Raw genomic sequence first — 14,245 nt, forward strand, 5'->3', positions numbered from 1 at the left:
GTGGAGGGCAAGCGTTCTATTAGACACTGAGGCTGATCTGGAGGTGATAGGATGCATGCAGCAGGCTGTGAGAAGGTTATGTGCAGCTAGTGTGTCATGTTATATAAGAGACATGAGAATCCAGATTGTAGTGTCCATGGGGGTCCCAGAAACTACCTCCCCCCAGTATCAAGCGATAGCTGAAACTGCCAATGAGGTAGGTTGAAAATCTGCCATGGTACTCTCTGATTAAAATTTAATAAATAAGTGTTTGAAGAGTCATTGTGTGTCCAACAATGTTTTCATCCATTGCAGGCTATTACAAACATGAGTTAGGCTCACCCCTGAACCATCAGCTTTGAATACAGGGACAATACCATGTTGGAGACCTACAAATCAAATCCAACACATTCTGTAACCCCTCCAATACCATTGCCAATGCTCCTGATACCATCAGAACACTGATTAGCATGGATTCCAAAGAATGTAGAAGAGCCTTAAAGGAATGGAAACTACTAAGGAACAATATCTCACCCTAAATAGAACAACTCTCTCTGGAAATGAGTTCTGGAAGTTTTAACATCTCTCCTATAAGAGTGTACCAGAATCATGTGTACAAACTTTGCTCTTTGGTTTACATTTTACGCACTTGATGATTATTCTTTTGTGAATACATTTTTTCTTAAGATGGAATTCTTTAATGTTATTAAACATTAAGGCTTGCTTCTTAGATATATTGGAATCTTAAAATAAGCATATTGTCCATTTATACTCCTCCATTTTCCCTCAATTACATGCTATCAAATCTCTAAGGCAGATTATTTGTTCTTTCCATTATATATAAAATATTTTATTGTTTAATCCTCAAAATTTGAACATTGATTAGAGTCTTATTACTCAACCATCTAATGGCTCAACATATTTTTTTATACACTGGGGCACTTAGATTAACAGAAATTAAACAGTAAGCAGGTAAGTGAAGACTATAAAGGATGCAAATTTAAGGAAAGATTGAAAGACCAGCATTGTGGTATAGCTGGTTAAGGTACCACCTGTTACACTGGCATCCCATATGGGCACCTTTTCATGTCCCAGCTGCTCCACTTCCAATCCAGTTCCCTGCTAATGACCTGGTAAAGCAGCAGAGGATGCTTCAAATGCCTGGGCCCTTGCCAGCCATGTGGGGGACCCAGATGAAACTTCTGGCTTTTAGCTTTGGCCCGGTCCAGCCTTGGCTGTTGCAGCCATTTGGGGAGTGAACCAGTAGATGGAAGATCTCTTTGACTATCTGTCTGTCTCACTCTCTCTCTCTCCCTGTAACTCTTTCAAATAAGTAAGTAAATCTTTTTTTAAAAGAAAGTTAATGAAATTTAAATAACAAGATAACATTGTATAGAAGGTGAGAGATTTGGGTAAACGTACTTCAAATTAATTTTATCTTAAACCAATTCTTACAGATCTACTGCATGTAGAAATTATTATATAAATCTTACAGTATATGGCCTCAGAGAACCTGGAATTGCTAAATACTGTTATTTGCACTAATTAGCTGCTCTGGGGCTAAGGCAGAATTATTTGGGGAGATGTGCTTCTAATATTTTATGATGATAACAGAGTAAAATGTTTGCATTCAAAGTCGAGAAGTGCAGTGCTTGTCCAGAAAATTGGATTAAGAATGGAGAAAGTTGCTACTATGTCTTTACAAATTGGAAAACTTGGCTTGCCAGTCAAGAATATTGTTGGAAGACAGGTTCCAGTCTTCTACATATAGACAACAAAGAAGAAATGGTAAGAACTATTTTACGGTCTCCTGTCATTCTGGAAATACCATGTTCCCTATTAAAAGAAAGCAAAGATTCTCACAAGATAAAATCTTTACTATTTTGTAACAGTAGTATATTTGCTAAAATACATGTTTTCAAAAAGACAAAGAAGGAATTAGTATAATTTGTTTAAACAAACAAAAAAATCCGATTTGATTATCCAGATGTCAAGAGCAGTATCTCAGTTCTATGCCCTTAGTTAATTTAAAAAAAGGAGGAGATGGGGAAAAGGGAATACCGTTTTGTGACATACTAATCTACTCTAAGAAACACACTCATTGGGGCTGGCATTGTGGTGTAGTGGGTAAAGCTGCGGCCTGTGATGCTGGCATCCCATATATATATATTTTTTTTTTTGACAGGCAGAGTGGACAGTGAGAGAGCAAGATGGAGAGAAAGGTCTTCCTTTTTCCGTTGGTTCACTCCCAAATGGCTGCTGCGGCCGGGCGCACCGCGCTGATCTGAAGCCAGGAGCCAGGTGCTTCTCCTGGTTTCCCATGCGGGTGCAGGGCCCAAGGACTTGGGCCATCCTCCACTGCCTTCCCAGGCCACAGCAGAGAGCTGGACTGGAAGAGGAGCAAATGGGACAGAATCCGGCGCCCCAACCGGGACTAGAACCCGGTGTTCCGGCACTGCAGGCAGAGGATTAGCCTATTGAGCTGCGGTGCTGGCCCCCATGTGGGTTTGGGTTCTGGCTGCTCCACTTTCAGTCCACTCCCTTCTAATGACCTGGGAAAAGCAGATGGTTCAAGTGCTTGGTCCTCTGATACCCATGGAGGGGACCCAGATGAAGCTCCTGGCCCCTATCTTTGGTACAGCCCAGGACTAGCCATTGTGGCCATCAGGGAAGTGAACCCATGGACAGATGATCTTTCTGCCTCTTTCTCTCTGAAACTCTGCCTTTCAAATAAATAAGTAAATGTTAAAAAAATACTTTCTAAGTGAAATCTTTAATTGACATTAAGCCTAGTTTACTAACATCTTAATAAGTAAACAGTATGATATTTCCCTGAAATCATTCTACCATAAATATGTAGGAAATAGAATACACAATTAAGCATCCCAGGCTTTATGAAAAAGACATCCCTGTTATAGTCAGTACTTAGCTGCAATTCATTTATACAAGAATAATGGGGAATCCATTTACTAAGGAGATGCAGCGAACCGAGAAGACTTGAACTAAATTATTACAATTACAGGTTCATTTTTGGTGCAAATTTGATGGTAAAAATTAGAAATGTTTCTTCTGACAAAATATACCTACAGTGAACTTGCTTCTGGAATCTCTTAAACTATTTCATATATTGAAGTAACTTAGGAAAAAGCATTCTATGTGAACTGCGGGGTCAAGGAAATTGTTGCTCCTGATGATTCAGGCTCAGTATAACACTTACCTTTCTTGACATATTTTACCCACCAGACCTAATCTGTTAAGACTATTTTCATACTAGATATCTATTTGATCATACAGGAAACAGTCTACAAAGTATATTCCCATTTTTAAAAAATGCCCCATCTCTCTCTGTCCATCTCTCAAGTTCCCCTTAATTTCTAGCTAAGTAAAATGTCGTACTTTGCATTTCACAGGAGAGATGTAGAATTTGTCTGTCTGTCTGCTTGCTTGTTTTTCTCAACTCACAGTTCAGGTCTTGTTTCCTACAGGATTTTATCACCAGCAAGATTGAAAGGAGCATGGGTTATTGGGTAGGGCTCTCCCAGGATGAAGTCCGCAGAACTTGGCTTTGGGAAGATGGCTCCCCTCCTTCCTCTGATCTGTAAGTTACAAAACAAACAAAAACTAGATATATGAAATAATTCAAAACCTTATTTATTTTATACCTTGGATTTCCTCTGGGAAACATAATCAGCTTGATAATTTTACAGGTTCCTGATTGAAATTAAAACTAATATAATCCATATCCCAGTGTGGATATATATAGGACACCTCTGAATAACCTTCATATTGACCAAAAGATTTACAGAGAACTGTGGAAGACAGGAATGTTTGAACGCATGTCTGCAAACAGATGAAGATGAACACAGTATTGAAATGCATTTGCCTTATACAGCTAAAGCCATGGAAAGCCATAAGGATGAGTTTACCATTATTCCTGTGCTGGTTGGAGTTCTGAGTCAAAAGAACAGGAATTCGGAAAACTCTTCAGTAAATATCTAGTAGCTCCTAGTAATCTCTCTGTAGTTTCTTCTGATTTCTGTCATTGGGGTCAAAGCTTCCGTTACAGTTACTATGATCAGTCGCAGGTGGAGATTTATGGATCCACTGAATATCCCGCTAAAATGGTTACGAGTATTATAGAGCAATTAGACCTTGTATCTTTTAGTAATTACTTGAAGAAATACCATAGTGTTATATGTGGAAGACATCCCACGGGGTGTAATCAAATGCTATCACAGAGCTCCAGAAGAATGCAATGAATATGAGCTTTTCCTTTTTGAATTATGCCCAGTGAAGCCAGTGCAGAAACTGGCAAGGCAGTTCAGTGAGTTCTGCAGCTGGAGCCCTCGCAGTCCACTGACGCTCTGAACCCTCAGGGATGCTATGTGCACACACTCATAATCTGTCTGCGGTCTCAGCCTAGCCTTTCCCAAGATACTGGTCCTGGTTTCGGGGGATTCTGAAACTTCAGACTAATAGAACTTTCTTCTCTTCCTTTCTAGTAAGTGTAGTCCTTCTTTAATTTCAACTCATTTTAAAAAATGCTTTATAGTTTAGGATGGTAGAAGGAAGGCTGGCATCGAAATAATTTGATCAAAAAAGATGACCATGGAAAGGCCCAGTTGCTGCAGAGCTTTTGGAAAGTAACTTGTAAAGCATTTACCATACCCTAAATTTGCACTCTTTGCAGACTTGTGCACATGTTTCCCACTTTCAGAATAGTTTTGCAAATTGTACACAAACAAAAAAGAGGGTGGGAGCTTTTTAATAAAGAACTTGCATTTATAAATGATTTATATTAGAATATAATAAGTCTCCAATTATAGTCAATTACTACCCACATTGTACAACAGATACCTTCTATATTAGTTGCTAATAAAAGGCTACATAACTAAAAAAAAAACTTAATATAATTAAGAGTAGCTTCATTGCTTCCAAGTTTTCTCCTTCTCAGCCCCGCTTTTACCATCCTGTAGAAATTCACAGCAAAATGAGTATCTGCATGAATACTATAATTGTCAAATACATTTTTTTTTGGTATCACTTGATGTCTGGAGGACGCTGAAGGGAAGAAAGATAACTGTTAAGCAATTTTCAGATAAAAGTTTTCAGATAGAACTGGGGAGAATGGTGAGAAGATGCATTAGTATTTTGAGAATAAAGAGTTAGGAGGGACAGTGATCGGCTTAGGGGTTAAGCCATTGCTTGGGCTGCCTGCATCTCATATTGGAGTGCCTGGTTGAATCGGGCTTCTCCATTTCCAATCTAGCTTCCTGCTAATGCACACTCTGGGAAGCTGCTGGTTTTTGATGGCTCAAGTACTCGTGTCCCTGACAACTATGTGGGAGACCTGAACTGAGTTTTGGGCTCCTGGCTTCAACCCTGGCCCAGCTCTGGCTGTTACCTGCATTTGGGGAGTAAACCAGCAGATGGGAGATTCTCTATTTTTCTCTCTCTCCATTTCTCTGCCTTTCAAATGAAGTAACAATAAAGAAATTTTTAAAAAGGGCTCAGGAGAGAGCTTCTTTATGTATACTTAGCTTTTTTCCCCTGTATATGTGGTTTGTTCAAATTATAGAAATTATTTTCTATTAATTATTTTTTATTGGGAGAAACAGCTGTTCTTGAAGTAGAAATGAAACCACCACAGGAGGGTGCCATATGAAAACAAAATAAAGCAAAAGGGCTGCACACCTTGAGAGCATCCCTGCAAACCTCAAATCTAACCTCCGACACACTGACTTGTCTTTCCAGGTTGCCAAGAGACCAGCCCCAGTCAACTAACCAGGTCTGTGGATACCTCAAAAGCAATTCCCTGTTTTCAAGCAACTGCAGCAGCTGGAAATATTTGATCTGTGAGAGACGAGCATAGGATCCTCCATCTGAAAGAAACAGGGCTTAAAGTGATCTTGATACACTTGTATATTGAACGCCATGGAAAAACCTGTTCAGAAAGCCCAACAGCAAACAGCAGTAACCTGACGTGCAGGCTGTGAAATCAGCTACCTATGACCCAACACTTGGTTTTGTATTTACATTTGGTGATGTTCCTCAGTCCCTTCCAGATTTCATTTGATGTTGTTCAAATTGCCAAGAATAAAGCTGATGTAGAGCTATGGAGGGTAAAACCCTGTAGCACTGAGAACAAATGGAGGAAATCCTTCCTGTTTCATAGAGTCTAAGTGGCTGTTGAGTCCACCTAGAAATCCATAAGTGACTTGAGGAGTTGATGCAGTGATAGCCGATTGGTATTTTTTAAATAACCAAATAAACTTGATCTTTTAAGTGCACAGTCTGCCAGATCTTTCTATACATTTTCTGAGCTCCCAGGCACTATATTATTGGACTGATAGGTTAGGATATGGCTATACAGAACAGAGATACAGATTTCACAGCTGAAAGCGAGGCAGGCTTCCATCTGCAGCTTGTGACTCTTTGGAGGTTGTGGCAGTGAACTGCTAGAACTTCACATGAGTGAAGGGATGGCCAAGATCCTGTGTCAGTGTGTCCTCCAGGAAAGGTCAGCTGTGAGCTTCCTTCCTTCCGCTCCCCGGCCATTCCTATTACTCAAAAGTTGATGGACTCATGGTCTGGACTCTCAGGATTAATACTTCAGTACTTTTAACTGCATCTCTCAGTACTTCAATTTCCTCACTGCAAAAATCAGCACAGGGCTTGCTTCAAAATATTAATGATTAACTCACGACCAGGTGTAAATTGTTGAGAACGGTGTTTTGCATAGAGTTGAACACTATTCAGTGCTTGCTATTGCTGTCTGGGATAAATCATTGATCATCTCTAGGCATGAACCTTGTTTGCATGTTCCAGGTGTAAATGACCCCTTTTCCTGCAAGAACATTGAGAAAGGAAGATCCCCATAAAAACTATCAGTAACTCTCTGGAGACGGTTTCTATTTTAAAACTAATGGAAGGGGTTCCAAGGTGGCAGAATAACGACAGGACAATATGACTTATGCAGGGTGAAATTAATGTTTAAAAAGGGCAGAGCTCTGAGGGGACCCCAGTAGGAGACCCAGGGTAAGCAACAGAAATCGTCCAGACCCATGCTGAGGGAACAAATAAACAATAGAAAACAATGGAAGCTTGGATGGGGAGGAAGACACTGCCCTGGCAAACCAGTGAGAGGGGAATCCACGGGCCCATGGCAATGCTGATACAGCTAGAGGGAGAGCTTGGTGACCTGCTTTTAAAGTTCCATGTGGGCCGGCGCCGCGGCTCAATTGGCTAATCCTCCGCCTTGTGGCGCCGGCACACCGGGTTCTAGTCCCGGTCAGGGCGCCGGATTCTGTCCCGGTTGCCCCTCTTCCAGGCCAGCTCTCTGCTGTGGCCCGGGAGTGCAGTGGAGGATGGCCCAAGGCTTGGGTCCTGCACCTGCATGGGAGACCAGGAGAAGCACCTGGCTCCTGGCTTCGGATCAGCGCGGTGCGCCGGCGGCCGCGGCGGCCATTGGAGAGTGAACCAACAGCAAAGGAAGACCTCTCTCTCTGTCTCTCTCTCTCTCACTGTCCACTCTGTCAGAAAAAAAAAAAATGTTCCATGTGAACTCTCTAAGACAGCAGAGGTGGGAAGAAAGACGGCACATCCATTTCCCCACCTCCCTGCTACAGCAGAGACCTGCAACCAGTGCGGGGAGGGCTCACAGACTCACACCTTTTTTTTTTTTTTTTTTTTGGGACACAGGCAGGTAGCTGCCAACCCACCTCCCCTGCTCGTGCCCAACAATAAATAACGGGTTGCATCCCACCCAATCAACACGGGCCACAATTCAGAATTCCTTCCCCCTTCGCACCAGTGCCACCTGTAGGACTCTCCTACCACCCAGCACTATCAGGAAGTGAGTGGGGCTGCAGTAGACAGGTACTTTATGCACCTGTGAACCAATGACACTGAAGCTGGTTGGGAGGACTACATACAGTGGCTCTAGGAACACTGGAGTTTCATTATAGATAGGACTGGCTAAATGGGTGGAGTGGCCCCACTGACAATCCATGACCCAGAGAGCCCTGGGATCTGAGTCTGAGAAAACAGTGACTACATAAGATGAGATACAGTGTGGCTAGATCATGGGAAACCACAGAACACCTTTCTGTACTATCCGAGCTCCTCAGTTACCTATAACAGCTATTATCGGAGGGAACAAGGCTCACAGGAGAGACTCCACAGATGAAATGTGCAGCTCATTAAGCAGTGCAGATGAGAGCTGAGCACACTGGGGACTAACACTGGGGTGTCCATCAACTCAGAGGAGGGCTACCATGCCCAACTGGGACTTTACTCTGGGTGTTACTGGAGAAGCAAAGGGTCCTTGTCTTTGCCCAAGAAAGAATTCAGGCGTGAGACAGAGAGCAGTGGAAAGCGAAATAGCGAGGTTTATTAGGGTAGGGACATCCGTAAGAACGGATGGGCACCTTTCCAGACAGAACCTGAGAGAGAGTGTGTAGTTCACATTTAGGCTGGGGTTTTTAAGGGGATGGGTCTTGCCTTCTAGCCTTTTCTCTCCCCGTCTTGTTCTCCTCCCAAATAAGGACTTGTTGGGTGTAAATATGAAAAATTCCTCTCTGAGTTTTTCCCACTGAAGTTTTCAGACAGGGGAAGCCTGGCTGGCGTCACCCCGTCTTAGAGGAAGGATGTTTATCAGGCCAGGTAGAAGGGTCGGGACTCCCTGGAAGGTCATCAGGATCCAGGCAGGACTTTGAAGTGCAGATACTGGGCTGCACCTGGAAGGTTATCAGGATGACTTTGAGATGTGGATGTTGGACCGCTGTAGATGCCAATTCCTTAGGCCCTTGTCACACACACATAAGCTCATTTCTGACTTCCTACCTAACATGGATACTTACCTCATCCTGGAATACTGAACAGAGCACCCTGGCCACACCCAGCACACACTTCTTGGTATTCACTGATGTCTCACTAAGCCACAGAAACACAGAGAAAAAAGAAAATCCACCAGATCCCCACAAAAAAATTCTACAAATGCCAAGAATAAAGAAAAATATTCAATAAATAGTAAGGAAGTCACTATGACCCCCCCAAAGGAACACTACATTTCAATATTAGAAAGTGAAGATGAAGAGATTGAGGAAATGCCAGAAACGAATTCAAAAAACTAACGATCAGATTACTCAGAAGCAAATTCATAAACTATAGAAAACTATACAGGGACTGTTGTAGCAGCATAGCAGGTAAAGCAGCAGCATGTAATGCTGGCATCCCATACAGGTGCTGGTTCAAGTCCCAGCTGCTCTTCTTCTGATCCAGCTCCCTGCTAATGCACCAAAAGTAGCAGTAAATGGTCTAATTCCTTGGGCCCCTGCATTTGCGTGGGAGACCCAGATGAAGCTCCTGGCTCCTGGCTTTAGCCTGGCCAAGCTCTGGTCATGGCAGTCATTTGGGGAGTGAGCCAGTGGATGGATGATCTCATTTGCTCACTCTCTCTGTAACTCTGCTTTTCAAATAAATAAATACATCTTAAAAAAAAGAAATCTATACAAGATATGAATAAAAAATGTTCCCATAAAATTGAGATCTTAAAGAGAAATCAAAATGAAATACTAGAAATGAAGAATTCAATAGATCAAATAAAAATGCAGTGGAAAGTCCTAACAACAGAGTTGGTGAAGCAGAAGAGAGAAGACCTAGCTAGAAGACAAATCTCTGGAAATATTACAGTCAGGCCAAAAATAAGAAGAAATTAGAAAACTAAAAAACACTGCTAGAGATCTACAGGACTTATCAAATGACCCAATATATGGGTTTTCTGAGTCCCTGAAGGTGTGGAAAGAGGAAGGATTAGAAGGCCTTTTCAGTGAAATAATAACAGAAAAGTTCCCTAATTTGGAGAAAGAAAGGGACATCCAAGTACAGGAAGCACACAGACCTCCCAATAGACATGACCAGAAAAGATTTCTCCACAACACACTGTAGTAAAACTCTCCAGAGTAAAACATAAAGAAAAGATTCTAAAATAGACATGAGAGAAATGCCAAATTACCTTCAGAGAATCTCCAATTAGACTCATAGTAGAATTCTTATCAGAAACCATGCAGGATAGGAGAGAATGGTGAGATATATTCCAAGTCTTAAGAGAAAAAAACTGTTGACCCAGAATACTATATTCTGCAAAGTTCTCATTTACAAATAAAGGTGAAATAAGGACTTTCCATAACAAAGAGAAATTGAATGAATTTGTCACCACTGTCTAGCCTTACATAATATGCCTAAGGATGTGCTACACACACAAACAGGGTCATCACTATGAAATAAGGTGAAGGCAGAAAAACTCTAAATCCAAAGTAAAAATAGGAATATTAAAGGAAAAACGGCAGGGCAAAGTTGTTACTTATCACTAGTCACCTTGAATGTAAATGGCTTCAACTCTCCAGTTAAGACCCAGCTGGCTGAATGGATTAAAAAAGAAAACCTCAGAAACCTGAATATAGACCTACTATAGGACCCAGCCACCCCACTCCTGGGAATTTACCCAAGGGAAATAAAATCAGCACATGAAAGAGCCATGTCTGTACCTCCATGTTTACTGCAGCTCAATTCACAATAGCAAAGACATGGAATCAACCCAAAGACTGGAATCAACCAAAGACTGGATAAAGAAATTATGGGATATGTACACCATGGAATACTACACAGCAGGAAAAAAAAGGAATACAGTCATATGCAACAAAATGGGTGAAACTGGAAAACATCATACTTAGTGAAATAAGCCAGTCCCCAAAGGACAAATACTATGTGTTCTCCCTTGATCCATGATAACTAATAGAGCACCTAAAAGGCAACCTGTAGAAGTGAAATTGAGGCCGGTGCTGCAGCTCACTAGGCTAATCCTCTGCCCGTTGCGCCAGCACACCGGGTTCTAGTACTGTTCGGGGTGCCGGATTCTGTCCCGGTTGCTCCTCTTCCAGTCCAGCTCTTTGCTGTGGCCCGGGAAGGCAGTGGAGGATGGCCCAAGTGCTTGGGCCCTGCACCCGCAAGGGAGACCAGGAGGAAGCACCTGGCTCCTGGCTTCAGATCAGCTCAGTGTGCCAGCCATAGCGGCCATTTGGAGGGTGAACCAGTGGAAAGGAAGACCTTTCTCTCTGTCTCTTTCTCTCTCTCTCTCTCTCACTGTCTAACTCTGCCTGTCAAAAAAAAAAAAAGAGAAATTGACACTTTGAGAAACAATGACATTGAACAGTCCTTGCCTTGACTGTTGAGGAACAGGTTTTTTTAATTTTTAAATTTTTTTCCTTTATTTTTTATATTTTTTATTATTATATTTTTTCTTCATACTAATTGTTGAACTCTACTTAACAGAGTTAACCATATGTGTATAAAGGTAATTGAAAGTAGATCTTAGTTAAAAATAAAAGAAAGGGAAGAGGAAGGGGGTGGGAGGGCAGGCATGGAGGGAAGAATCACCATGACTGTAAAGTTGTAACTGTGAAATGTATGACATTTTTAACTACAAAGCAGTATAGTTCTACATACATTCCTACAGACTTACTTCTAAGGGTACAGCTTAAAAACTTGCCATAGGACCAAAAATTCCCTTAAGTTGGTGGTAAAAATAGCATTACAAGTATTATAGAGATCATATAGATAGGATTAAGTGGTAAAGTGACCATATAGATAGGATCAACTCTTAAAGAGACCATATAAATAGGACTAAGTGTTTGGTAATAACAGATAGAATTAAAAAGGAGTGAATGCTCCAACATGGGAAGCAGTCCATATAGTAGACTCAGAATGACAATTGCCTTAAGTAGCACTCTGACCTCAGAATCAACCCTTAAGGAATTCTGGTCTTGCTGAAAAGTCCAGGGGAACATTTCAAGCATGGAAAGCCAAGACATTGTGGCAAAAAATGTCTTACTTGAAGGACTTCTTTGAGACAGACCCCAGTGGAAAGAAGCAGTCACCAAAGAAGGATGTACTTTTCTCTGAAGGGAGGAGAGAGTTTACACTTTGCCCATGACCTTGTCAAAATACTGAAGGAGTTTGTGCATCCAAAAGGCTTCCATAACTTTAGCAGCTCTTGTCAAGAGTCTCGAGTAATCACTGATGTCATACATAGTTGTGTTAATTGTTAAATTAACAACAGGAGTCATTGTGCACTAACTTCCCATGCAGGACCTCTGACCTCAAAGAGTTGTATTATAAGACTAAACAGTAAAAGTTGTTCTCAAAGAATTACTTCATTTTAGTGTATTAAGTGGAGGATATTCTTATGTCACACAAATTATAGTTATGTATAAGTGCTCACAAAAAATGTATCATTCTTGGGTTCTTCTTAAAGATAATTAAGATTTTTTAATAAAAAAAAGCAAAATTACCTTTGAGATGCCATGACTTCAAATAGCCCTTGAGGAACAGTTTTTGTTCTTTTTTGTTTTGGGTTTTTTTTTTTTCTTTTTCTTCCTTATACAAAGTGTTGAATAGAGTTAATCTTCTGTGTATAAAGTTAAATGAAACAGATCTTAGTAAAAAACAAGCCTGGGTGGCTGGCACTGTGGCTCACTTGACTAATCCTCTGCCTGCGGTGCTGGCACCCCAGGTTCTAGTCCTGGTTGGGGCGCCGGATTCTGTCCCAGTTGTTCCTCTTCCAGTCCAGCTCTTTGCTGTGGCCTGGGAGTGCAGTGGAGGATGGCCCAAGTGCTTGGGCCCTGCCACCCGCAAGGGAGACCAGGAGGAAATGCCTGGCTCCTGGCTTCAGATCGGCCATAGTACCCATTAGGGGAGTGAACCAACGGAAAGGAAGACAAAGAAGACAAAAGGAAAACAAAACAAAACAAAACAACAACAAAAAAACAAGGCTGGGAACAGGAAAGGGAAGAGGAGGAGGGGTAGCAGTGTGGGTATGAGGGCAGGGATGATGGGAAGAATCACTATGTTCCTAGAGTTGTATTTATGAAATGCATGCAAATAAATAAAAATAATAAAGTTAATGAATTCTCTTTCAATAAATCTGTAGCCAATCTGTTAGGCAGAAAGTTAGAAAGTAGTCTCTGTGTGTGTAAAGGGTCTGAAGACCAGCACCTACTGTGGAAGCTCCAGAAGCCCAGCATTTTGCACTTCAAAGCCCTGCCCAGACCCTGACAACCTTCCAAGTAGTCCCCCTCCCCCCGCCCCTGCCCCCCCTCTCAGCTCAGCTCTCAGCTCTCTGCTGAGCTGCCCTGCCCAGGTGTATTCTCTCCATTCAACCATGTAACCCTGTTCTCCCCCAGTCTGAGTGACTGGGCACCCTTGATCTGTCCCTTCTGTTCTGATGGATGCTCTATCTCTAATAAAACCTTATTACTTAGCTCTCTGTCTCACACCTGAATTCTTTCTTGTTTGAAGACAAGAACCCTACGGCTTTCCACGGCTCTTTTCTCCAGTGACAAATCTTTGCCCCAGGTCCATGGGCTCCTTGCTCCACAGACCCTTGTGTTCCCAAGAGAGGTGATACGAAAGCACCTTGTGAAGCACAGAAAGAAAAACTCACAGATTATTTCTATGTCACATTTGTTCTATTTACCATCTCTAGACCAACTTACGACATAGTAGGTTGTCAACACACATTTGCTAAATTCAGTGTAATTTCATGTGATCCTTCATTTCTCAGAAGGAACAGCTGAGAGTCTGAGAGTCATTAGATCCCCATCCTGTTCTCCTTATAACACAAGCTTCGTGGAAATTCAGTAAAAGCACAGTCTGATACATGGAGGTGCATTTACATATAACTAAAAGTCCTTTTACCAAACATTCCTTTACGATGGGAAAGGTCCCATAAGGATGGGAAGAGTGTGGCTTTGTGTCTGTTTTTCTGTACTCATCTTTGACCTGGAGTTTAAATGGTTGTAGTTTCCACAAAAGACATTTTCTCCAGTTTTCTACTGAATCTGGAAAAGAAGAACAGTGAAGAAAACACAGTCTAAGCTGCCTCTCACGTTTGGTGTTCACAGCTGGCAGCTAAATACAATAACCTGGAATAGATGAGAAACAATAGCCATTTTTAGTAGTAAAGGCTGTTTGTCGTTAGGATTCTTCAGAGTATTGTCTCAGAGCTATGTTTAGAGATAGGATGGAAGCCTGATCATCCTGCTAAGGAAAAGTATAATGAAGCGAAAAGCAAACATCCTTCGGCTGATGTCATCGCCACCATTCCATCACACAAGAATTTCATCAACAGTGCAGCTGACACAAGTGCCTACGAATTTCCTCAGCAGTAAAACTGCCTTCCAAACAGACGCTTGGGGTGGGAGACTTT

The 14,245-nt window shown here is 41.8% G+C and overlaps 1 protein-coding gene and 1 pseudogene across 4 annotated transcripts in view; both read left to right on the plus strand.

The window, feature by feature from the left end:
• The window catches only part of CLEC1B (C-type lectin domain family 1, member B), a 32,989-nt gene extending 26,720 nt beyond the window's left edge, over positions 1-6,269 (plus strand). For all 4 annotated transcript variants that reach the window (XM_017343249.4, XM_089303289.1, XM_089303288.1 and 1 more), the window contains 3 exons: positions 1,616-1,767; positions 3,465-3,577; positions 5,734-6,269. In XM_017343249.4, the coding sequence (XP_017198738.3) occupies positions 1,616-1,767; positions 3,465-3,577; positions 5,734-5,851 (383 nt within the window). In that variant the 3' untranslated portion in view covers positions 5,852-6,269. The remainder of the gene's footprint in view (positions 1-1,615; positions 1,768-3,464; positions 3,578-5,733) is intronic.
• LOC100339231 (protein MEMO1 pseudogene) lies at positions 3,726-5,725 on the plus strand (annotated as a pseudogene).
• Positions 6,270-14,245: the final 7,976 nt, after the last annotated feature.

This window comes from Oryctolagus cuniculus, chromosome 9 (genome assembly GCF_051225735.1).
Source record: "Oryctolagus cuniculus isolate XC-2025 breed Fujian yellow rabbit chromosome 9, ASM5122573v1, whole genome shotgun sequence".
Lineage (NCBI taxonomy): Eukaryota > Metazoa > Chordata > Mammalia > Lagomorpha > Leporidae > Oryctolagus > Oryctolagus cuniculus.